This window comes from Anas acuta, chromosome 7, assembly GCF_963932015.1.
Source record: "Anas acuta chromosome 7, bAnaAcu1.1, whole genome shotgun sequence".
Taxonomy (NCBI): Eukaryota; Metazoa; Chordata; class Aves; order Anseriformes; family Anatidae; genus Anas; species Anas acuta.
In genome coordinates, this window is record NC_088985.1 from 1,499,024 (window position 1) to 1,525,902 (window position 26,879).

The window sequence follows — 26,879 nt, forward strand, 5'->3', positions numbered from 1 at the left end:
GTCATGCCAGTATTTTTCTTTGATGCATGTCAGTTGTTGTCACATGGAGGTGCCTGTGGCATGGGCAAGATATGCAGTCACATCAGGCTCCAGCTGGCAGCTCCAGAGTGGGGGTCTCCAGGCCAACCTGCTCCCAGCATGGCCACCCTTGCAGCTCCATCTGGTTGCTCAAGGTGCTGGCAAGTTGCAGCAGTACCCAAAGATGGAGTCCCCCTGAGGGACCATGTTAGTTACCCAGCATGGGACTTCAGAATCATAGAATCGTTTAGGTCGGAAAAGACCTCTAGTCCAACAACTAGACGTCCAAAAACTAGGTGTCTTTTCCAACTGGAAAAGACATCAAGTCCAACTGTTACCCTAGCACTGTCTAGTCTACCACTAATCCCTGTCCCTAAGCACCACATCTACATGTCTTTTGAATATCTCCAGGGATGGTGGCTCAACTGCTTCCATGAGCAGTCTCCTTTTCTCCAGGTGTGGTGGTTTTACCTTGCTAGGCAGCTGAACTCCACCACAACCGCTCTCTCACTCCCCCTCCTCAGAAAAGGAGGGGAAGAAGAAAAGGAAAGAAACAACTCACAGGTTGAGATAGGGATAATTTTATTAAGGGAAAAATAATTATCAAGAGAACATTATTTTTAATTAAATAATTTAACTAAAGGGAAAGCAGAAACAGAAAAAAAAAAAAAAAAAAAAAAAAGAAAAAAGAAAAGGCCATGTGGAAGCACAGAGGAAAGAAATTACTCTCTGCTTCCCACCAACGAGCAATGCTTGACCATGTCCTTGAAGCAGGGCCTCAACGCACATAGCCGTTGTTTGGGTGTACAGACGTTTTCACGAGAGCCCTGATCATGACAGGGCTGATCCCTGATGCATTCCCTATGTGGTTTGCTGCCTGTCAGAAGTGCACCAGTGGATATAGCCATCAGCTGTTAATTTCATCATACAACACATTCATCATGTCAGGCTTGGCTAAATTTCACATCAAATTAAGCACCTTGATTGGTGTTCTTTTGCTTCTCGATATTGAATCTCTAAACAAGCTGATAGGGTTTGTAGTTTCATGTATGAGTGAAGACCATGAGACCTCCATGATGTTGTGTTCTTGCCTCTGCTACTCCAGCTCTCAGATGCTTTGGCCATCCGTGTTGTAGTACAAAGAGAGATGTGGTACCTAACTCCACAATGTCAAACTGAAGTGTTCTTCTTTGGCATGAAATAAAAGAGTATTTGAATGCATAGTGGGGCTAAAACTACTTTGGGCAGTGTTTTATGGAAACTAGAAAATTGAAGCAAAAAGCGTATCTTACTGTATTAGAAGATAGGAGAGTTAATCACATGAAGAAATGGATTCATAATTGTTCTGAAATTTTCTTAACTACCTTAAAATGCTTTCTGCTGAAGTAACTGGACTTCGCTTTGAACCCTTTGTGAGGTCTTCTCCTTTCTGAGACTTTCTCAGGTTGTCCCCACAGACAGATACTGTGTTGAATATATATATATATATTTAGGATAAATTCTTCACTAGTTTTCAATCACTAATATGCTAATAGTATGGATATGTCACTATAATCCAAGAATATAGTGCTAAAGTGCTATGCTGTAGAGATTTTTTCATTCATTTGAATTGCAACATAGAAGTTGCAGGGTGACTGTTTTTCCCAGAAATTCAAGAGTTCCTATGTTCTGTTCAGCCTGGAAAAGAGGAGGCTGAGGGGAGACCTCATCATGGTCTACAGCTTTCTCACGAGAGGGAGTGGAGGGGAAGGCACTGCTCTATTCTCCTTAGTCACCAGTGATAAGACCCGTGGGAATGGTGTCAAGCTGTGGCAGGGGAGGTTCAGGGTGGATATCAGGAAGAGGTTCTTCACTGAGAGGGTGGCCGCTCACTGAAACAGGCTCACCATGGAAGTAGTCACTGCACCAAGCCTGTTGGAGTTTAAGAAGCGTTTGGACTGTGCTCTTAGTCACATGGTCTGAATTTTTGGGTAGACCTGTGTGGTGCCAGGAGTTGGACTTGATGATCCTTATGGGTCCCTTCCAACTTGGGATATTCTATGATTCTATGATTCTTTTTGATATGTGAAATTGTACAATCGTTCACTTTATGTACTAGGGACAAACTGTGACCTCTTACTCACACCAAGAAATATGTAGTCACATTTTGAGGAAAGATTTGAGAAAAAGTCACCTATCGTCAAATTTCTAATCAGAGGTGACTAGTGGAGAGATTCCACCCACCAAACTACCAACCACCAACAGATGGGGGAAGATTGCACATGAAGGGGCTATGTTACATAATGTGCCATTAAAACTTCATGAAGAGGTGTCCCAGAAAAAGTATTGCAAAACACTAGGCTTAGTATTAGATTCTTTGTTTTAGCAGCCTGGACATTTTCAGGAAGGAATAAGCTTAATGACAGGATTCATACATCTAATGTTCTGAGAGAAAAGGAATTGTCTGAATTGTGTTTGGTTTTTGTTTTTGTTTTCTCCCACAGTAATTAATGAAAGGCAAAAGCAGCAACTGGAAGCTACAAGCTACTCATCCCGCTACGCTCTGGGACTTTTTTATGAAGCTGGTGTGTGTATTGATGTCCCCTGGGCTGCAAAGTACATCACCGATAATCCCTGCATACGCTTCATCTCCATCGATAATAAGAAACGCAATATAGGTCAGTGCTCCCATTATTTCCCTTAAAGATAGTGACAATAGAGGGTGTAGATCATGAAAAATGCTGTTTAATTGAGTGTTGCTATTCTGAACAGAGCAAGTATTTAACTCCAAGCTGCAGTGGATAGCAATTAATGTCACATTTGGCCTGTAATAAAATACACAATGAAAAGGGGAAGGTCCTCAGAAAATCACCACCCAGCACATGGTTTACATTACTGCATTTATGAAACCAGTGTCAGGGGATTCAAAACATCAAAATGTTGCTATTCCAAGAAAGAACTGGAGTTCCTTTGTTCAAACGTTGATTCACATACATGCCAATTTATCTCCCGTCATCCATTACTTTACAACTCCTGTTCTTTCCACTGAGCATGTTTGGAAGTAGTAACAAGTTATATAATTGAGGCTGTTCAGTCTAATTCACAGTTAGCTAGTTTGCTTTTATAATGACGGAAAATCCTTGAAATGGCTGCATGTTGTACAGCTGCTCAGTAAAGCTTGGAGAACATCCCACAACTCAGACACTTCTCATCTGTTTCTGGAAGATGGCAGTGAAATAGCTATATGTTTTATTTATTAAATGTACTTCATATACTAAACAGTCTGCTAAGTATGTTGGCATAGAGTATCTCAGGAATATCTGCTGGCATTTGAGTTTAATCGACTACGTTAGGAACTTAAAATTCTTCCCAATTCTATTACTTGATCACATTGTGATGGTTACCAAGTTTAGCCACATTAGTGAAGTGGGGGTGAAAATCTCTCCACCTTTGCAGTGACCTAAGAAGTACTATGATGCACTGCCACAGACTAAGGAAAGATTTCCATAATCTTATGCTGCTTAATACAAGGGATAATTTTTACACATTACAAAATTCACTGTGCTAAAGCATGTTTCAAGTTAGACCTAGGAAACTTCTGTTTCTAGTCTTCCTTGTTCAGTCAGGATTCACTGTAGTCCATAAACACCAGTGGTGGTAGTACCTGTTGGCAGGGCATTGCAAACCTTGCCTGTCACACTTATATCCAAGCACGCACACAGTTTCAGGTGTTGGGTACACATGATGAGAGCAATCTCTTCTCCCACTCAGAGCAGGACCATGCGAACACAACATCAGAGCAGCTGCACCTCGTCTAGCTGAGTTTTTTGTTGTTGTTATTTTTTTTTTTTTAAAGCAGGATGCAGATACCCCACATCTCTGAGCACCTTTCCCAGGGCTGCACCTTCACTGGGGAAAGAGGTGTTTCTTCATCTGCAGTCTGAACTTCCCAAGGGTCACCCTGTGGATATTACAGCTTGTGTCGAATGCCCTTGCCAGTCAGAATTGCAGTGATTCAGGTTGGAAGGGTCCACTGGAGATTGTCTGGTCCTACTGCCCCTCAAGGTTTGAAGTTAGATACAACTGCAAAGTTGGATTATGTTGCTCAAGGCCCTGGCCTTTGAATATCTTCAGGGATGGAGATGGAGTGGGGCTGCAGTACTACTACTGCAAAGGCACACTGATGACTTCTGAACCATATGGACAACAAGACCTTGTCTGCAGAGCTGCTTTCTGTTCCCTTAGTCTCAGCATGTAGTGTTGCATGGGCCAGCCCCCTTTCAGTTGCAGGGCTTCACATTTTCCTTTTTAAACGTCATCCTCTACTGTAGGGTCCCTCCACTGGATGCAGTCCTTCCTGAACTGTTCTATATGGACCTGTACCACAGGGTGCAACCCTTCAGGACAGGACTTCTTCAGCATGGGTCCCTCATGAGATGCAGCTCTGGCCATGAACCTGATCCACTGTGGGCTCCTCCATGGGCTGCAGCATGGAGATCTGCTCTGCCTTGGGACCCATGGGCTGCAGGGGGACAGTCTGCTCCACCAGAGGCCTCTCCTCTCCACAGGCCACAGGGGAACTTCTGCTCTCATACTTGGAGCATCTCCTGCCATCTTTTTGCACTGACCTTGGTGTTTGCAGGGCTGTTTCTCTCACATTTTCTCACTCATCACTCCCAGCATTGTGCTGTTGCACAATGTTTTTAAGCCTTGAATCTGCTCTCCCAGAGGCACAACCAGCATCACTCAGTGGCACAGCTCAGGCCAATGATGGGTCCATTTTGAAGATAGGTGGAGCTGCGCCAGGGGAGTTTTAGGTTAGATGTTAAGAAGAACTTCTTTACTGAAAGGGTTGTTAGACACTGGAACAGGCTGCCCAGGGAAGTGGTGGAGTCACCATCCCTGGAAGTCTTTAAAAGATGTTTAGATGTAGAGCTTAGGGATATGGTTTAGTGGGGACTGTTAGCGCTAGGTCAGAGGTTGGACTCGATGATCTTGAGGTCTCTTCCAACCTAGAAATTCTGTGATTCTGTGATCTGTGGTTCTTCTCTAACATGGAGATTTCCTTGTCTATTCTCACAAAGGCCACCCCTGCAGCCCTCCTGCTACCAAACTCTCCCCACATAAATCCAATGCAGCTGCTCTTAGATCCCTTGCTCCCTCAGCCTCCCCCAACCAGGTCCAACAAGCCCAGCTCCCTTCATCATCTCTCCTTCTATGCTGTGTGCTCCAGCCCTTGGGAGCTCTTCACGTTGTTTTTGTTCAGTGTTCCACATCCTCATTCACTGCAGGGGATAGGGACTATCTGGACACAGCACTGCAGGTACATCTTTGTGGGTGCCAAGTAGAGAGGGTTGATAAATAATTGAGATCTGCTGGCTGTGCTTCTCATGATGTGATTTGCCATCACTGGTGGCTTAAATACAGTGGTGGATCCACCATAACTTGTAGAAGAATCTTTTCAGAATGGTTTGTTACATGGGGCTGTCCTTTGACAGATGCAGGACCTTGTGCTCCTCTGCGCTGTGGTGATAATGGCATATGAATAAGTAAATTTCATGTTCAGTACCCCTTGCCCAATTTGTCTAATAGGGTTTGAGTGCCTGAGTCTGTGTATTTCCATTTAGAGCAGAGCCATGCATGTGTTTGAAGAAAAATGAATCATTTGGTGACCGCTCTTGCTTCTTCTCTTGGTTGCTCCATTTCTGTATATCAGCATATCCCTACTGAGCATGATACAGGCATGTTTTCCAATCCTCCTGTGCTCAGCTGGAATGCTCACAGCCACAAATACTGCTCCAACTAACATGCACTGCTCTCTCATCCTAGTACTACTTTTCCTGGAACAAAGTTCAGATCAGCAAAACGCAAGTTCACCAAGAAAGACAGCACAGTCAAGGAGTCTGGTTGACTGTTTATAAGTCACAAGGAGGAGGGCCTTACGGGAGAGAAATCATCTTCAGTCGCTGGCCCCAGTTTGTTCCAATTTGCTCTTCTTGGAAAAATTCACTTGTATAAACAGATCTCTCCCATGATATGAGGGAAATCTCAATGAGAAAGGTATGTGTCAACACTGATGTTCTAGTAGTTTCTAGGTAGTTGTTAGTGCTATGTCCCAAATACTCTGGTTGAATTTCCTTTGGAACCATCAAAGATACTGCAGATAGCTATTTGATAATTTAATTATAATTACATATTCATTGCTCTCAGCGCTGGTGCTTTGAACCAACAGAAATGATCAGGTGAGGAAAAGATGGGTGATTTTCTCCTTTGGGCTGTGTCCTCCTCTTCTGCACAGCTAGAATCAGGTAGCTGGGGTGGACAATACCGGTAAGTGCTATTAACCATCAGGTACTTCCCATTAAACACAACAGTGGAGATGTTATCTGAGATGTAAGAAAATCTCCAGCTGCACATTGTCAGTAACAAGGAGACAATGCCAGAGAAAAAAAAAAAATCACTTTGCATCTGGCTTTTCTTACTCTCTTTTTTATGTGTTCACTATTGGCCCTTGCAGGAAGAAGCATATCAGAATGGATGCATCTTTGTTTTGGCCAGTTCAGACATTCCTTCATTTTCCATCTTTTCAGACCAATAAGCTAAATTCTTTGGAGAAACAGTAAAAGCAGGCTTTCACAGTGGTGACTTTATTCATCTCTGCAATAACTTTGCTTCCAGCATAAGCTGCTGTTTCTGGAGGCACTCCAGGAGCTACTGGCACCCATCTGCAAAGAGGGGCACATCTAGAACAGCTGATCTGACCTGCAGAACATTTCAATAAGGGGAACAGCAACAACTTTTTTCACTCACTGTTTTTTCAGTGCCATTGCTGATCTTTTAGCACAATGTTCCACTCACTCATCATTACCCCATTCCTCCATTCATAAACCTTCCTCATCTGAGGAAGATTATGGTAACAATGAAAATGTCAGTGTCCAGCAAGAGAAATCAGAAATGCTCAGACTAGGATTTACGTCAGAGTTCAGTGTCCTGGGTGAAGCAGATGAGCTTTTTCAGACAGTGATCCTTCCCCAACAGCCAGCACCTTAACGCATGAATGTCCCTTTATATTCAGTGGTGTGTATTTCTTCTGTGCCTGCCTGCATCAATCCCTCGATTACTTCAGTGTTAAGATGAAAATTAGCTTTGTTGCACATCAGAGGTGAATGCAGTGCTTATGAGGAGTACATCCTCAGCATACAGGGTAGTGTGGCACATCCTCAGCAAGATCAGTTTGTTACCAGAGGCGGTGAGTTTCAAATGGCTGGGCAGAGTGGCAGGTCTGTAATTCTCCAGAAATACAAGCCCTTTCCCCTGCCTTTCTTCCCTGCAGCATGGAAAGCCCAGGGCTGGCTTTGCAAGATGGCTTCACCTGTCTATCAGAGGAGGCTGCAGTTTGAGTGCTGCCATCAGTTGGCTTTGTTATGACTCTGACTAGTTCCTTACTGATAGCTATGGGTGACATCTGTTTTCTTCCCAGTTTATGCAGAGGAATCAGTAACAAAGCTTTTTCTCTGATGCTGCCATTAGCAGTGTAATTTGGAGCATTATAAGCCATTACCAGGCCTCTGAGAAGGAAGGCTTTTTGCATCAGCTGAGGATCTCAGCAGCTGATCGTAAAACTGTGTCTCCATCCACAGATGTAATGTGCTCAAAAGTTGCATAAGGAAGAGCCTACGAGAAGTGTATGTTGAATTCCCTGTGCAGTATGTATGAATATTAAATATTTGTGTGATTGGTTGCTTTAAACACCCCATCAATATTTATAACTGGTCAGGGGGATGGTGGGAATTCTTCAGTATAAATTATTTCAAACCTCATTTCTGCAATGCTGTAGTCTTTGCATCTCTTTGCATTTGAAGGACTAAAGATAGATGACGCACAACAATGGAAGCAGTTCCTTTACTTCTTTTGCGTAAGGATTGTGAGGTCGTATAATTTAGAGGGAAGATTTATTTTTTAGGTTTTCAGGATCATTGTAATTCCTGAGTATCCTTTTTAAACTTAAAATAAAGATTCCTTTATCTTCTCAGTACCAAAATATGAGTTCGGTAGAGTTAAAGAGTTATTTAGGTTTTTACCCTCATTACCTGGCCAATTGTTTTGTAATCCCCTGCCTACCCTGCTTGTTTTTGGAAAACTAATGAGAAACGATCTGTAAGTCTAACGAAATGCTGAATTTCTGAATATAATATATGCTGTTCTTTACAGGAAGTCTTCCAAACTGTGCCTTGCGAATTACAGCAGATCTTACTCCGTGGAGAATAAGGGGCCATACAAACCATGAAAACTGTTAAGGATAACTCAGGAATCTGTCTCTTTTGCAAAACAGCAGTGTGGCATTTTGAAAGGAAATCTCCATCTCTCTTGCTTATTTTCTAGGTGTGCTGAAATTATTCACTATTCTTTTTTCATTTTGGTTCTAGTTTTATGAGGCTTGCTTGTAGACTTCTCTTCCATCAGAGAAACTCATCCTGCTGGTCCCTCCCAGGGAGCAGGGATACCACTCCAGCCTGTCTGAAGGAGCCCAGCTTGTCTGCTGTTCTCTGCACTGACCAACAATATTTCCATGCACTGTTTCACAGCCTAGCTTTTAGGGTTTGTTTGACACGGCAGTGATAAAGTCCTTTCCCTTCCCCTCATGTTATATAGAATCAGAATGGGTTCTGGATAGCAAAACACATCCCCCCAGGCAAATTAAACATTCCTTAGAGGCAGGAAGCAAACAAGTTTTGTTTTTTTTTTTTTAACTCTAGGTTTTGTGTCACTGGGCAGGAATACGAGAAAAATACTTGACACTCTTCCTCTAGGAACGAAGAAAGCATCCCTGTGGAAGATGTGTGCCTATTGCATCCATGCACAGATCTCTTCTGCAGACTAGGTTGTAAACCGACATCTGTAGATCCCCTAGGAAGGAGCAATGTGCTGTTCATGCCAGTGCTGGAAGAGTTCCCAGCCATTCAACTGAGCCCTGGAACTGTAGCAATACAGCATGACTTTGAAGCTGGCCCTGTTTTCAGCAAGAGGTTGGGCTAGAGACCTCCAGAGGTCCCTCCCTACCTAAATCCTGTGGTTCTGTGGCAGTGTTCTGGTGATTATTTACTGAACATACTGATACATTAACTGGGAAGTGAGTCCAACCAGCTGCAGCACATGCTGCCTCATGCTCTCAAGTGTGCTCTGGTCCCAGGCTAGCCCAACCAGTTCTAGGCATGAGGCTGGTCAGCCTCTCGGTCTGCCCCATCCTTGGCACCTTGCTGGATACTGGGAGCAGCTGCATCTATTATGGTTCAGGGTTTCTTGCTTCAAAGTCTTTTAGCTCAGTAGCTGTGAGACATACTCCCTGATGGCCTGCAGACATGATTTTCACTCCTGGATTTTAGTTGTTTGGACAAATGCAGTTGGCTTCTGCTTTCTTAGGAGATGGCAAGGGAAGTGGTATCTGCTGCTCTCCATCTGTGCCAAGTCTTCGCTGCTGGTCTCAAGGGCAGACAGATGGTTCTCAAGTTACCTTCTACCTTTAAAATAGTCCCAGGAGCACCGTGCTCTGCCCTCTTCCTGAAGCACAGAAATCCGTGTTGCCCACTGAATCCTCCCCTACTGTGGTTGCTTATTGACCCATCACACTCCCAGAACAATATACATAGCTGTGCTGACCACTTGCCAAGTGGATCCTACAACTTTCAGGCTGTGAGAATGTTCTCTAAGCTAAAGAAACATTCAGCTTCAGGCCTCTTGATCCTAGGGATCACAGCTAATTGCCCTATATCTCTAAAATGTCTTTTGAATTTAGGGACTCTGAACGCTGACTTAGGCTTGGATTCACACAGCACAGAAGTAGCTTTTGTATTTTACAAGGGAGAGTATATACTTTGGTGGACAACATAGTCCACATTAGGTTTTCTCTGAGAAGTTGTGTGGTATTGTTTTATTGGGATGTTTATGGTTTTGTTTGGTTTAGTTTGGTTTTCTCAGCAAACTTTTAATCTGTGTCCCTTTTCATCTTAAACCCCTTCCTTTCCTGACACTGATGGTAAGGAGGACATAGCCACTGCAAGAGCTGACTTGATGCCTTTAATATCATGTGAATGTTTCCCAGGGCAGAACAAGGTCTCTGTGGGAGGACTTGGTACCACAGGCTATTCGTATTGTCACCATCCTGCAGTACTGAGTGAGTGCAGGGGCTTGGCTGATAAGTCTTTTATCCTATCGTAATAGTGACAGCTATGCTTCTAGCCTGAGCAGCTTTGCTCAGCAGCTTCACCCAGGATACTGTGCTCTTCCATCTAAGTGTTCTGCATTGAATGTGTTATTCAAAGCTAGAAGCCACCTTTCTAACCCCAGATGTTCTTGACACACAAGCCACAAGCACTGTGCTGGGAGAATGGCACTGGGCTCTGTTTTCTGTCCTCTTCTTCAGAACATCTTTTATTAGCCCCAGTATTTTTCTGGATGATTATACTCCTAGCAGGCTTAATACTGCATAAATTCGCTCTGTCAGCAGTCGGTTTTTCTTTTTCTTTCCATAGCCTTTGTTTTCTCCAGCTGGGAATTGATGAAGAGTATGAAGACAGTCCAGAAATATCAAGAAGCTGATGGCCTTCCTCCCCTCCTTGCTAGCCAAACAAATACCCATCCCCTCATCTCCAGGTTGTGGAGGAACACCAGCTTCCCTCGAGAGTTCAAAACAGACTGCTAGTGCTTAATTCACTGTTACAACTGGCTGAAATGTAGTGGATGGTGAGTTTTAATTTCTTTCATGCTTCCTGTCTTTGACACCCCTTCCAGATAGCTGATACGTCCTCTACCTGTGGCAGTTTCTACTTCACACTACGACATGTTGGTGCCCTTTCTCATCTGGTTTCAGAGATTTCACAATCCCACCAGGCTCAGCAATCTTCTACTCCCCTGGTGGCTTAGGGCCATGTCGAGGTGAGTCAGGGCTGTCCCTCAGGATTTAGACCCCACGCAGCCTGGGGCCAGGGAAGTCCCGGTCATATGGAGAAGTGCTGCTTCCTCATGTCCTGTTGGGATTTTCTCTTGTTGCAGTTGTGCCCATTGGCTCATGTCCTTTTGCTTTGGACTTCTAAAGAAAGTCTGTCTCTGTCTTCTCTGTCACCTTCCCTTTAGGATGTGGAAGATGCAGATAGATCCTCACTTTTCAATTCCTCACTTTTTTTTTCATCTCCTTTCTTTTCAATTCATCCCTTCTCCTTTTCCATGGATATGGTTTCAGACTTGCTAAGAGGAGAAAATACTGCTAGTCAGGCTGATAGTGCATCTGTACTTTGGTCACAAGTGATTCAGTGTCTCCCCTAATGTCTTTAACTTCTGGGGGACTGGTGGAGCTTCATATGTTGACTTTGAGACAAAAAAAGAGAATTGTTCTTCATTCCTACTACACTGTTCAGCCCTACAGGCTGCTCAGAATGACTGCAGGTAGGTTGTGATGGCAGCCAAAACATGGTGGTCAAGATGTCCCAAGGAGGAAGGTTTTGTTAAATCTGGATCCCGCATCAGAGGCTGACTCTGCCCCTCTCCTCATCCCCATGAGCCAGCAGCTTTAGAATCTGCAAGGTCCACACAGCCCCAGCACTGCTGCAGGACCAGGCAGGGACTGAGTCAGTTCTGTGACAACTTCACTGTCACAGACAGGACTCTGGCGGGATAGGGCAATATGCCACAGATCACACAGTGCTTTTCTGTTTACATGGAAGCATGAAAGTGTTTATCTTTATGTTCTTCGCTTTTCATCTCTTGGTGTTGGTCCTGTGTGACACAGCAGAGCAAAAGAAATTCACGCTGAAAAGGAGAAAACCAACACCAAAACAAAGAAAGTCTGTAATATTGGCGTTCCATCTTCTACATGCCGTAGGGAAGAGGAGAGTCTGAACTTAGGGTACAAGTTGCTGCAGCTGCACGAGATTTTGCCAGTACTCCCCTCCCTGACTGCGACCTCAAGGGGATCTGTGCAAATAAAGTCCCTTTCCTCCTGCTGTGAGTGAGTGGGGGCAGGCCAGAGTGGCTGGGGCAGGTGCACACCCGGTTGGGCTGATTGTGCAGTCGATGAAGGAGCACCAGGCACAAGCTTTCTGCAGCTGAGTTTTTGGTGGGATCCCTCAGCAACTCTGGATGGCAAGGACTCTGCCAACACTGGCTGAGCAGTTGCTTGCTAATTAAGTAGGCATAAGCTCCAGCCAACTCTGCTGTCTCACTCTAGCTCTGATCTACCCGGTGTCTTATGCCTTCCACCACATCGACTGATTGGATTAATTGCTGTGCAGCTGGGATGAGAGGGGGGAGAACTGGGAGCAGATGAAAGCTTTTATGCTGCTTCCATTTGCCTTCAGATCATTACCCCTCACTTTGCCGAGAGTTCTCTGGCTTGCTACATCTCCCACGCTACTTTGTCATCTGCTAGCATGGCTATAGACTGCTAGCTTCTTGCCACAAATAAAGAAAATTAAAATCTCATGGAAAAGTCCTGCCAGAAACCTTGGTTTTTAAACTAGCTGTTGCAGCCTGATCTAAACACACTGGGAGGAAAGTGCCAGTTTTACTCCTGTGACAGGTGAACATACCTGATCAAAGAGTTCTAAGGTATCAAGGCTGAGATACCCCCGTTGCTTTCAGGGAAAAATCTATTTTAAACTTTTCTCTTAGCCAGCATTTCTGTAGGAAAAAAAAATGAAAGAAATAAAAGGGCTTGAGGCTAAACTTGATCCCTGCAGTCTGCACATTTCAATACTGGAAGGCTGTGACTCAGTGGCCTCTGGAAGCTCTCCAAGCTATGAGTAGCTTGAAGGAGGAATTAAAAACTCAACGAACTGCCTGTTTTCCTGAAACTTGTTTTGTACATGCTATGGAAGAGATGAGAGATTTGGAAGAAGCAGACCCTGTCCAAGAATCATTGGCTACAACAAGTCACAGCAAGCAATGAATGTTTATGTTATTAAAATGCTTAGACATTTTTTAATGAGCCTTTTTACCAAGTTTGTGTGGAAGAATTTGCCAAATACCATGTGCACTGTAATAAATCCCAAGGTACCCAATAGGCTTCCCCTATTGGGAGTCAGGAACAGTCTTCTGTCCCTGACAGTCTGCGTAGAAATGTCAGATTTAGAATACCTGTTTTCCATCCGAAAATGAGAAGGACAGACAGCACGGGAGTAGCATTCCCGTGGATTTTCCAGACATTTGGAAAAGCTGATGTAAACAGAAGTATGTCCTGTTCTGGCCTACGAAACCAGGCTTGAGGGTGGCAGGAGGAATTGCTGGAAGACAAGTCTAAGGCTGGATGTTAGGCAATCAGTTCATCAGAGCTTGGAGAAGATGCTTCCTTCAGTTGAGTCTCTGCTTCTAGGCAAGAGTAGGCCTTGTTTCACTATACAGTCTTAGTCCCCTGATATGCTCTGCCTCATCCCAAATTCATGTCATGTGGAGATCATGGGCCTTTTCACCCCTGAGGGCTAAGATTTATTGAAGTTATTTCTTCTATTAAAATAGGAAACAAACTAAAAGTCTCTGGATGCTTCAGGAAACCACTCAGGAAAAGAGATGCGGTACTGGGAGGGCCCGGGAGCGTACCTAGCGCCTCCTGGCCGCCTCCCAGTCCATACTGGGAGCACTGGTTCATACTGTTAGTGTTAGGTCAGAGGTTGGACTCGATGATCTTGAGGTCTCTTCCAACCTAGAAATTCTGTGATTCTGTGACTTGCTGAAAGTAGAGCCTGTAAGCCAAATTGAGGAAGTGATCTGCTCTTACAAGTGCCTCACTTGGAAAAAGAGAATGTTAAGAAAAGGCAGCACCATGGCTTGGTGCTTTCAGATGTGGCCTCACAGTGCATTCCTGACCACAACCAGGAAACAGCTCCCTACCCATTTTTCCACATTTTCCCAGTTCTTAAGAGTAAGCGTTGGCTGAGCTGGCCTACCCAAGAAAAAGACTCAGTGAAGGTATCCTTCCAGTTGAAGCGAAAGCCATCACTTTCATTCATGTTGTGATGCTGGGACTTAGTCCTGCTGTGCCTCAGTAGTGTAATCTGAAATGATCAGCCTAAAGTTTTCCAGAGAAGGAAATTAATGTTGCTTTTAAAAGCTGGAATATGCTGTCTTCTTGGAGGAGGAGGCGGCCTGTATATCCTCACTGACAAATTAAACATAAAGATTTTGATCAAGCCTGATATGCAATAGCCAGAACTGGTTGGAAAGTGTTCAGCTGCCTCTTTCCATGTGGATTCTTTGGTCAGAAAGTGCTCATTTGCTGAAACTGAAATATATTTTCTAAGAATATGTGGTAGTTCAAACAAAGGTTTAGCTGGAAAAGGCTTTCTGCTTTCTAAAGGAGGGTGTTTCTGGTTAATGGGGTGAGAGGGAATCACTGAATGTAACTACCAGCTTTGTGAATTCAGTCCCTCAGCTGAAATACAGCAGAATCCAGGTCATGCCCTTGCTCCTCCAAATGCATCTGTCTCATTCAAAGTGGAAAAGTCCCAGCAGGAAGGACTCACACAAGGATCTGCTGGGCCTTCATAGTGCCTTGGCACAGCGAAATCACCAAGCCTTAAAATCCGATATTATAAAGAAATTCTCTTATTGGCTGTCCTCATGCCCTTGTGTTATTTTTATTCAGTTTTATCACTGGAAAGATAGATGATTTGACATGTTTTTAAATATCAAGGAGTTTCATCGACTAGAGGAAGCCACATCCAGTCATGGCCATGACTGACATCATGTTCCCACTCTGCTCACAGTGCAGGAGGTGTCTGTCTGGATCTTATAAAGGAGATCCTTGAAAAGGGAAGGTACAGAGACTGTAGCATGAATGAGCAAGTCTGCAAGGTGACAAGCCAACACACTGGTGTGGACAGAAGTAGCTCACTACAGAGAACCCATAAACTACCTACCCCAGCAATAACGAAGCTATTGCTAATCCCAGCTATCTCCAGGTCTGCTGGGATTAGCAATAGCACTTGAACTGCCTTTGCTTCCTCCCCTTGTGCTGCAGCTAGGTGTATTTTTAAGGGAGAAATTATTTTCTTTGACTTTTGCTCACTTGCAAGTATTTGCCCGAGGAGAGAAGTTGTGTTGAAGCTTTAATGCTCCCCAAAACTTGCATGTAGACATGCTTGCTTGTAGACCACATGCTGATGTCCTGGTAGTTGCTAGAGCAACAAAACTAAAATTGGGTTCAGGTGGGCAGGCAAAGAGGAAGCACTGATTTATCAAGCCAACCTGCCCTGGCTTCTGTTTCCCCTCTCCCCATCCCTGAAAGTAAAGTATTAGTTTTATTGTAGCCTTTCAACTATGTAAATTGTGTTGCATGGTCAATATCCAACCAATTATGGAGTGAGCAGATGTTTTTCACAATAATGCAACAAACATTACTTTTTTTTTGGCCTTTGCCTTAACGATCATTTTCATCTCCTGATGAATTTCATGTGTGTGACTCTAGTATGTCTGTCTTGTAGAGATTGTCCCATTAAAGGTGTCTGAGATAATTTCTTCATTGTTGTTCATGAAAGGTTGCTTCCTCTGTGTCCTGGTAACGGCAGATATATCTAGCAGCTGTTTACAGGATACTTTCTGTGCGATTTGATAGTGCTGAGTGGCAGAAGACATGATTTGCCCCGTGTAACACCTTGGTCTCCTGCAGCATTGTTGTCCTCACCTGCTGGCCCTGATTGCTTCCATGACCTGCAGCAGACCCAAGGGGAGCAAGACATGGGGCAAGAGCAGAGCACACAGGGGAACGGGTCATGCACAAGTGGTGGGTCTGTACCAACAGGCTTTCAGTTCTTTATGCATTGGCTCCATCATAAAGCTTAACTGCAGGCAGTTTGGAAGTCCCCTGGTGAAAACTGAGTTGTGTGGCTGCTGCTGGCTGGTAGGGAGCGGAGCAGGAAAGTGAGCAGCGACATGGCAGAGCTCAGAGCATGGCGCACCTTCTCCTGCCCATTTGCACCCTTTTAAAGGAAATTTAAAAAAAAATCAAAATTCTAAGATAAAATTTCAAATTGTCATTTTGGAGTTTCATTTTCATCTCAGAACAAAACAAAGCATCATCCAGTGCCTTAATCTTAATTTGTTGCTGAGCTTCAAGCCCAGTTTACAGGAGGAGTCTGGTGGCACTTTGTTTGCCGGGCTGGTTTCAAGCCAGGCCAGGACTCGGCCAGCTTGCCAGCTAGATCTCCCAAGTTCTTGGCAGCCACATCATGGTATTTGCAAGGGCACACAGTCATGCTGACTCTCTGTCCTGTTGTCACTGTCTCTTCCTTGCCACCCTGATGCCTTTTAAGCCTTTGTGCCAATGTCAGACCTATGGGGGAAAGGAAGAGTTTGCTTCCAGTGTGTTCACATCATACACTGCTTCCTCCAGCTGCAAGCTGTGGGGTGTGGGAGTACCTTGGGGTTCCTCTAGGAACATACAGGATTACTGCAATGAGAAAACCACTGCAAATTCTTCAAAAAGCCTGGATTTCTTCGTTGTACTTCTCGCGAACAACTTGTGTTGTTATTCCTTGTGTTTTTGCAGCTGGAAGAACAGGGTGGTGCTGCAGATTCTTAGTGACTCGTAGGCTAGAGGCACAATGGGCAGTACCAAGGGAAGGAAAATATTAATGAGTAATCTTTCAAAAGTATCTTTCTTCTTTATTCCAGAGTCTCCTGAAATTGGACCTTCAGTTGTAGTTCACACAACTGTGACATTTGGGAGTGAGCACCTGGATTCAGACCCTGCAGAGGTACAGCAGTTAATTCTCAGCCACCTGGAAAGCATTATGCCATCTCTGCCCAAACCAGCTAGTGTCAAGTGTCAGAAATGGAGATACTCACAGGTAAGACATGGGTGAACAAGCATCTGGGAGGGTGCTGCCTGGTTAATGCCATAGTACAGACTTTGAGGGCATCACAAGAAACAGAACATCCTACAGTCCAGTGGTTTTCATCCTCAAGAAGAAAGGATATCGTCATTTGATATCCTTATTGTATTCCTCCACGTAGCCTTGAGCAGCATTCAAGGCTGGCCAGGTACAGCCAAACCATTTCTAGTAATCTTTTCGCATAGTGGACCTGGCTTAGTGGTAAGTTATGCAACACTCCTGATAAATTGGAATGGGAGCAGTGCACAGGAAGGAAGCAAATCCCACATGCTTTGCTGGGATTTTTGTTGGTATTTAAGAATATGACTAAGTCTGTCTCTTCTGCATCCGAAAGTATGTGATACTATTAGCAAAATTCCCACCCTACCACAGAGTAGCAGAAGTTCTTGTGTTTGGACATACTCCAAATTTGTTATTATTTTATTTGGCCCAGTTCAATTCAACAGTATGCTATACATTAAGTATACTAAAGTAAACTATCTAAGGGTAATAATAGCAAAATATGTAGATTTTACATACTTCTCTTAAAAATCCAAGGAAATTGTTGGCAATTTCCTCAAGTATTGGAGTATATCTACATGTTTACCCAAAGCCTCTTAAGTTAAATTACACTGGTGAAATTGAATGTGGAAATTGGTGCAAAATATTTACGTAAAGCAGTTCCCTAAAAATTTTTCATTTTATGAAGTCTAGAAAAGTTACTGTAGATGACTGCTGTGAAGTCTGCTCATACCCCTTGATCTGTATCCAATCTAAGAGCCTGGTCTCATTAGCACAAAGTTTATTTTTCTGTGAGTTAGGTATTGTTAGTTTGCAAATTACTTCTCAGTACATAGTATTTGTTGTCAGTTGATGTATAAAGATGATCTTAATATATATACTTTCATGTTTTAGATTCCTCATATTACAATGATATTTCATCAAACACCTATGCTTCCTGAATCATAGCTAATTAATTTCTTTCCTTACGGTCGGAGAACATTTATTATAAATTTATACCTATAGCTTCATCTTTTAGAGGTAGTTGGAACAGGAATGAACGCTTATTTTCCACAATTGCTTCAAATTTGTCATCTTTCTAAATTACTAGGTATGCGTCCTGGTTCCCCTATTTAAAAATTAGATTCAGATATCAAATTGCTGGACAATTATCTGTTATTTTCTCAAACACCAAAACACTGTACAGCTTACAGGTCTTCCCACTTTCTTCTGCCACTGTTGCCTACTATACTATGCTGCTACTAATCAAAATCACCTATTTCAGCATCTGCGTGTGCTTTATATCTGTGTCACAGGAAGAATTATCACCAATCTTTAACTCGGTGGTTGAATGTGGACATATCCTAGGTTGCAAATAAGTTAGCATAGGTCAGATCAGTTTTCTCAATAAAAGATCTCTATCACCAGGTGGGGACCCTATAAAATAATCCCTGCCTAAATTAAATATCTGAGACAGAGTTCCCTTTTTGTCTTACAGCTATCTTTACTTTCAATTATAAAAAGCTGTTGCCGAGGAAGCAAAGGCAACTGATAAGATGGGTGCATCTTTCCCCTGACTCTTTCAGACTGGATTTATCCTGCTTATTAATTAAATCCATCTGTAGCATCTTTCACATCACCAAACATAATCCTGGGATTAAAGCACAGACATTATGATTATCCATGGCAGATGAGGGACTAGGACTTCCAAACTTCTACTGACACTACTTAGCGGCACAGCTGCAATTCTGTATCCCCTGCTCTAACTGCAATAAGACACTATTAGCATTCAGAGCCAGCAGCTTCCTAGCCACCATGTTCCTTTGACAGTCACTTTGTAAGGGAGATTGGCAAAACACTGAATCACAGAAATTGGACCTGTTTAGAGAAGACCTCTGAAAGGATCTCTTCAGGTCTCTAGTCCAACCTTTTGCTCAAAGCAGAACTGTTGTCAAGACTGGATCAATCTCCACCGTGGCTTTGTCTAGCTGAGCATTGAAGTCTTCCAAGGTTGGAGATGGAACAGGCTGTGTTGTGTAGCTGACAGTAATTTGGAATTCATTTTGTACAGCACCTTTAGAGGAACTCGAAGAAGGGACAGAATCATTCCTCTTCCCAGTCACTCTATTTATGATCACTCCTATATTACTATTATTGCATAATACATGTATTACTATATCGAGCATAGCCTTGCCACACAGGCAAAGAGATGCAGTCTGAGATGTGAACATATCGATCCTTTGATCAGTATGACAAATCAGAAACTGTTCAGTACAGCCAGCATTGAAAAAGCATTGGGTATTAAAGACGGAAGAACACTCTAGAAGCCTTTTCGTGCTAAACGTCTCTTCATTATATGTGCTCTCTGCCCTCAATCTAATAGAAAATTGTAGGCATAAATTAGCTTCTGATGTAAAGTTAGAGAAAGAAGATCTCTTGCCAGATTGACACTACACAGCTAGACTCCTCCATCAACTTGAGTAATAGATGAATGAATGGATCACAACTGGCTACAAATTCATTTCAGGTACTTTTTTCCTTTAAAGAACATGCTAACATTCTGGTAACACACAGTACAGCAAATAACATAAGTGTGGGTGTTTGGCAGATGATGTGTTCTTGGAAAAGGCAACTAGAAGCACGGCAGTGGCTAGAATTCAGCTCCCTGCTACTTTCAGTTCCTGTAATGCTGCATGTCTTCCTTGTCTGTGTTTGTGACCCTCCTGCCGCTGGGAGAGTGGATCCATTCTGCTGGTTTCTTGTTCCTCCACATTTATGGCTGTCTGGGATTTTCGGTTAGACTTGGCTAGACTCACAGTGTCTGCTGTTGGCAATGTACACCTGTGCATTACGTCTCACGTTTCCTCTCTACATATGCGTATGTGTGCAGGCTAAAACTAATGCTTTTTTAGTGAGAATCATTTTTGGTACTGCACTGATTTCCATGGCAGCTCTCAGGCTCTGGGTCTTTTTCTTGCCAATGGTCATCTACATGTGAGTCAATGGAAAAATCCCCTGGGCTCAACAAGATATCTTGGACTGCAGATCTTGTTCACTGAATTTAATGCTTGCACAATGGGATACAGTAATGGTTTACTGCACAGGCATCCAAAACATATCTTTGGACCAAAAATAAGGCATAAAATAAAGGAGCCATGGAAATAAAACTGCATTCTCCATATCATGCCATATGATCTCTTTGGTTCGATCTCTGTTTCTACTCTACCCTATTGTTGTGCTTCCTTTTTCCCTCTGTCGTTCTAGATATTTTTCTTCTATTTCAACATTTCATCCTTATAGGTCTTGTTTTGTCATTCCTTTTGTCATAATTCCCACCTTCCTCCCCTTATCACTACATCATCAAGCTCTCCGTCATCTTCTCATCTTTTTTTTTTCTCTGACTGACCCTGCTTTGGTGTCATGCTTACCAGTGCTGCTCCGGCTACCTTACCTCCTTTCTGAGATACATCGGTGCTGCTCTAGGATGTACTGACTTGGTACAATGTGGACATTTGGTCTTTGTACATAGGTTTGAAACAGTTGAGAATGTGACACAGCAAAGCATGGTTAAAACACAAGTGCTTTGTGCGTTTACTCCGCTGTTTGACACACACTGAAATTTGTCATAAAGTACAATACTGAAAAGAGATCTTTTCTCCATGAGTTAGATGTAGCTTCAGCTTAATAGATATTGGTAAAGCGAAGTCTGTTAAATTTTAGAAAAACCACTCCACAAATACACAAATACAAGTTTAAACAAAGGGTATAGTGCCTGAAATATTATTTTTTAAATAAATACAGTTCATGCATTGAGAATGACATTAAATATTTATCAAAGCAACCTTGTTCAGAACTTGTCATCATATTATTTACAAAGTGTTGATTGTATCTCGGGCAATATCTAAAAAGCTTTAGTGCTACTCTACTCCAATAAAAGAGGAGGTCAATGCAGGAGAGCTAGAGTCCCAAGACGTATGCATGGAGCACAGACAGGTCATTATAACAGTCATTCCACTAAAGTCCACCTCACTTCCCATCTGGGAAGGTCATCTGGTCAAGCCGATTGTGTTGCAGGCTCTCTCAGAAATGGCAGGATCCTCTTCCTTCTCCAGCCCTGCCATCCCACCCAACAGATCTCAGAAGAACCAACAGAGAGTAAATATATAGGGAAAAGGAACAGAGGCAGATTATGTGAGTCTCTGTTGGCTTCTCTGTGGTTCGTTGTTACTGACCTGCTGTCCATTAAGTCATGGCATGGCATCACAGTGATTCTAAATCAAGAGAGCTCCATGGGATAACATAAAAATCCACTGGCTTTTCTGTGCTGCTGTGTCATGAGTGGTGTCTCTTGCAGGACCACAAGATCTGGCCCATGGATTTCCTTGACCGGATTTCCAACATGGCGCTGTTAGTGCCTGGTTCCTGTGCTTGCCCTTTTTGTGAGTTTAGAGAGCAGAGGACTTGGTTTATTTGGATTAAATGTCTTTGCTGTATTAACACTTGCACATTTTCCTGCAGCTGTACTCTCAGATGATGAAGGACAGCAAAGCCCTGGTTAGTTCAACTTTAGAGAAAGCAGATAAAGACAACATCTATAGAAACACAGTAGTCAAATCCCCCAGAATTTATGTTTACTCAGTCTATTGATTTTATGTGTGCTAACAACAGTTCAGGCCATGAGGCCAGCAGGTTAAGATCTTGATCAAGAGTGGAATTGATTGATAAGTCGGAAGTAACCATCATTCCATTTGGCTTAGAGATCTCCACACTTCCTCTGTCCAGGATCAGGCTTTATTTCTTCTGCAACACATTGAGAATAAGACACGACAGGGCTGTAAAATTTCCATATGCAGGAAAGCTTTATTCTAATTATTTAAATACACAAGATAAATATTTTACTACAGCACTTCGATTGTTAATGGTAGAAACTGAGATCTGGATGGAAGGAGTGCTTCATATGAAGGCTCGTTTCTCTGTAATACTGTTCTTTTTGGCATGGAATTCAGATAAATAAAATAACTTTCTTTTCCATCTCCTATATGCTTTTCTTTTTCAGGTTACAAAATCTGTGCCCAATTGTCTGGGACACATGATTCTTCATACTCAACCTCTCCTGATTTGTGGGGGCGATGGATTTACTTGTTCCAACTTTGATGGCTGCATAGATTCTGCCATGAGTCTTGCAGAGGCTGTGAAGTCTCATTTATAACAATTTCAGTTATCTGCTAAACATAGTCTAGATTTATGATGGATTTAACTATGATGGATTGCATTCTAGTTTAGTATTAACACCACTAGCCTCTATCTTGCAGAAATTAATAAAGTAATAAAGGAAGATTTATTGGTGTATTGTAATAATTCTTGGAATGGAACTTAATTGAATTTTCCAGGATATGTGCTTTATGAGATGTTACTTTGCTTGAAATCTCCAGTTAGAGCCACTAAGTTCTAACAGCCTTGTCAGATCTCCTGATGCTTTTACAGCATACGAAAATAATGTCAAGGAGAAGAGCCCAACCTGAAGGAGCATAAAAACCCATGGAGCTACAAAGTTTGCTGCTGTTTTGAGTATTTGGAGCTCCGGACATGACAAGAAAGAACATGTGCGATTGATCGCAGAGGTGTCGTAGACCTGTGGTCATTTCTGTCAGTGCAGATCAGCAGTGGTCACAGGTGTGGCCATGGTGAATCAGTGATGGGGCATGCCTTGCTATGCTTCTCAAGTTGGACAGCCTCCACAAAGTCTAACAACATCTACTCAAACTCTATTTCTCCAAGTATGGCAAACTTGGAGAAAAAAAAAAAAAAAAAAGTGAGGGATTGTAGTTCTCTGCCACCCAGCTCTCTTAACCTCCAGTGTTCTGGAGCCCCATTTGCAGGGTGGTGGAAGACCTCATTTATTTCAACAGCTTGATGCTGCTGCTGGAAATGATGTGCTACTGAAACGATGGTACCCGTGTTGGCTGTGGTCCAAGCAACATCAGCCCAGCAGTGCTGGAAGAATAAAGGATGGAGATAAGGTGAAATAGAAGCTGTGCATGTTTCTAATGCTCTCATAGAAATAGGGCTGCTGTACCAAAGGCATCTTGGGACTTACCTTGACATCTGGGCTGTAACACAAGTTTAACACAGTAAAAGATAAAAGAAGGTAAAAGTAAAAGAAAAGAGATGCACTTTAAATAGTTCAGTATTTGCCAGGTTTGGCTAGTGCATTATGGCTCTCTGCAGTTTCAGGCTGCCCTGCATGAGGAGCAGCTTTTCCTACCTCCAGGTGAATGAGCAATCAGGTAGGAGCAGCCAATGTGGAAGATGGGTTGGCTGCTTTCTCTGGCAAAGGAGGAGGAGGAGAAGTAATTGAAGTGTATTCCATGGCAGCATGTTAATAAGAAAACTGCAGACATTTCTGGCTTAGAATTAAATCACTGCCACCATAAAAACTCACTTAAACAGTCAGTCTGAAAACAAGGTGAATTCTAGAAGCTCTATACTTTTTTTTGCAAAACTGGTGTAGAAATACAGGGGCAGGTGTAGGGAAGAACATAAATACACTTACGAATGAATGAACAAGGAATTTGATTTGAAATCCTAAAATAATAAACAGCAAGTGTAATTGTGTTGAAAATACTGTCACAGTTACAAGTATTTTTAAGCTGCGAAACTGTGTCTGGGAAATTAATTTTGAAAGTGCTTAGAAATTAACAAATCATTTATTCTAAATTTGATATTAACTTGCCCTTCCTCCTCAGTCATGCGTCACAAGTTCAGCACCTCTCTGTACTCCAGCACTAAAATTATCAAAATATTATTTACAGCAGGCAAAATTTTAACCCTGCATCCATTAAATAAGTACAGTTAAGCCTCTCTTTTTTAAATGCCCACATTTCACAAAAATATGACATCCTGCATTCATGGCAACTGAACACAGTAGTTTCCTGCTGCATTTGACCATTTCTAATAGAGTATTTTAAGTGACACCAAAGTTTAAGGTTTAAGTTAGTTTTTAAAATATCTTTTAAGGATATTTCATGACACCAGCTGGTTTTATTGATTTATTTCTTCTTTCCTTGCAGAACCCAAGTTTAAAACTACATTTTATTATTGTGTAGGCATCATTCAGCTCCAGACCTTAGGTTTCCATCACTACATGTTGCTCAGAAACAGGAAAGAGTGGTGAGCATTTATGTGCACAAATTTTATACAAGAACACATGAATTCCTGTCTTCCAAGGATGAAGGTAGCCAAGAAGAGCCACATGGTAATGGAATAAATCTAATCTGGTGAGGAATTTAGTATTGGCTTGATCTAGTGAGAGCTCAGAAGCAACCAAAGTCCAAGCTGAAGCAGTTTGATTTTGCAGTGCTGGAAAACCTTCATTAATGAACCATAGCTCACTGAGGATGGCATACAAAAGCAATGAAGCCACATTTTTCAGATTGCTCCTCAGCTTCCATCCAGGCCTAGGCATCCTCCAGGAATTGGTTGCCAAAATAAAAACATTTATTCTGTGGTGCTGGACCATACAAAAGGATTTACCGCTGGGTACTCAGTTCCCCTGGAAGGTGCCACCATGACAGTGGGGCCAGCTGTTGCTGGTGGTGATGATGGTGATGATTAGTGGGGACCCATCCCACCAATATCCTTTCGTCCAAGCCTTAATATACAGAGATTTTGCATTAAACCACACTAAACTTGTACTTCCTTCCCCTCCTTCAATTTTGAATGGAATTGAGTCAAACTACTGAAAATCCAAATAAAGATCAATCCTGAAAAGTGTGTGACATGCAGAAAACAGAAAATTAGCCATCTTTGACCCAATGCTACATTGTTCCTCTAGCTGCCTCATAAAGAGGCATGCTTCAAGGAGTAAAGATGCATTCACAGTGCTATGGTAATAGAAGCAGATTTAAATACCACAAATGACAGATAAGTGGAAATGTTTCTGACCGCATTCTTTCAGCAATCTTACAGCTTTGGTCATTATTAGACTTCAAAATACCCAATAATAAACAAATCACAGATTCAGAGATTTTAAGGCCAGAATCCTGACTGAACTTGAATCATGATGAGTAACAAAGGGTAATTGCTCCCAGCATTCCCAATAGCATGCCAGTCTATCAAAACGTATCCTTCCAGTAGTCCAAATGCTTCAGCTGAATTAAAGCATTTCAGCTCTATTGTCTTCCTCATCACAGGGAAAGACTGGGTCATAAATGCTTGAAGCCTTTTAACGCACAGTTGCTTTAAGTTCCACCCAGAGAACATCACTTGGCTGAGCCCACCAGTGCCACAAAGCCTGTCCCCAAAAAGTGATTTTAATGGCATGCTTAAAGAGCTTCCATTGCTCCCACCTGCAGTTCCAGCAAGGACAGATCTGCGTGTCTGGTGTCCCATGAGTGGGCAGATGATGGTAGCAGATAGCCCCCACCACAGGAGTTGTGGTGGGAAGAGATGAGCCTGGGGGCAAAACATTCAGATCTAGGCTGGACTAGTTCTCAGGTGAGAAGCTGTGGATGTGTTCAGTAGCCCAAGCCTGTAAGCCCATCCTGAAGACCTCCTGAAGGCCAGGACTCTGCCATGGCCAGTGGACATGTCCCCACACCTGGCTTACTGCGGGGGCAACTCTATCCCAACTGCTCTGTCCAGGGCTGCCTCTGCCAGGCTGAAAAGTAATGTCTTCTTGTGACTGTGCTTGCACCTAACAGAGGTGGCTGTTAGTTAGAATAACTCTCCCAGATCTGTAAAACACACTGTGCACCCCTGGGGAAGATATAATGATGCTGTGATGGATGCAGTCTGTAGGAATGTAGCCCAGTTCTAAAATGAGCTAGGAAGAGGTGATAGGTGCCCAGCTCCTTGGTTCACAAATTGCATGTCTCCAATGAACCAGGCTGTATTTTTGTGCACGCACATGAAAATAAATTGAGGTTGACTTAGGATTTTTTGGTTGTTTGTTTTAGTTGTTGTTTCTTTGTGTTTTTTTCTTTGTTGTTTTATTTTTAAAAGGTGACTGCAGATGGGAGGCACTTCCCAGATAAACATACCTGGTGGGCTCCCATAGCACTGAGCTGTGAAACATCCCTTCAGCCAAAGCCACTGGAGCAAGACCTGCTTTTCCGGAGGCCAGGATTTGCTCATGGTCTTCCTGCCCTTGGGATATTTTGCTTGGCTATTCCGTGTTGCAAAATGCAGCACAACCAGGAGGCGGATGCAGGGGTCAGGAGCCCTGGAGCTCTCGGGGGCACAATGGGAACTTTCTGAGCTGACAAGTGAGCTCCTTGATCCGGCATGCCAAGATTCTGTGGGGACAAAGCTGTTTTTTGCCTCTAATCCACACTCCAGCTTGGACATGCTGCTTGTAAGCTGCTTTGCAAGGCAGAGCTGAACCCCCCAAATCCCAGAGCCGCCTGCTGCCACTCCACCTGTCTCACCACGTGGCCTCAGTGTGAGCCGCTTCAGGATTTTGCTTAACTCTGATATTTAGGTTGCACCTTCCAGGCCAGGCAGTGGTGATACTGCTGGTGTTTCCCAGTGCAGCCACAGGACAGCAAATGGGTCCTTGCCAAGCATGACCCCCATGAAGGCAGCTTGGGATGCAGCCATTGCAGGACAGAACTCTGATTCCAGCCCAAGGTGGGTCCAGATTACATTTCAGAAAGGGCTGAGAAATGTTCCTCACATGGAAGAAAATATATGGAAACCCAGCAAGGAAAAGCCTCGTGCACTGAGCAGCTTGTGGCTTTCACCCTCCTCTCTGATGGCTCCAAAGATCTGGGGGATCCGGTGGAGCTGCACAGACAAGCATCACTTGGGCCTGCTTGCACCCTGGCTGTGTGAAAGTGACCCTGTTCCCTGCTGTGCTGGCCACCAAGCACCCCACCAGTCACAAGGACACTGCGGTAAACCACAGCTGAGCTTGAAATTGTTTTCAGCACCAGGTTCCTGCTGAAATGTAAGGCACCTCCTCCCTCACCCATGCCAGTGCCAAAACATCCTTCCTTCCTCAGCACTATCGCCGCTCAGATC

At 43.2% G+C, this 26,879-nt stretch overlaps 1 protein-coding gene across 6 annotated transcripts in view; it reads left to right on the forward strand.

The window, feature by feature from the left end:
* Positions 1-25,790, forward strand: part of RNLS (renalase, FAD dependent amine oxidase) — an 89,466-nt gene extending 63,676 nt beyond the window's left edge. The window contains exons 5-8 of one of the 6 annotated variants that reach the window (XM_068687864.1): positions 2,502-2,675; positions 16,657-16,832; positions 22,766-22,876; positions 23,927-25,790. In XM_068687864.1, the coding sequence (XP_068543965.1) occupies positions 2,502-2,675; positions 16,657-16,832; positions 22,766-22,876; positions 23,927-23,962 (497 nt within the window). In that variant the 3' untranslated portion in view covers positions 23,963-25,790. The other 5 variants (XM_068687862.1, XM_068687861.1, XM_068687860.1 and 2 more) reach the window with 5 other exon arrangements.
* The last annotated feature ends 1,089 nt before the right edge of the window (positions 25,791-26,879 follow it).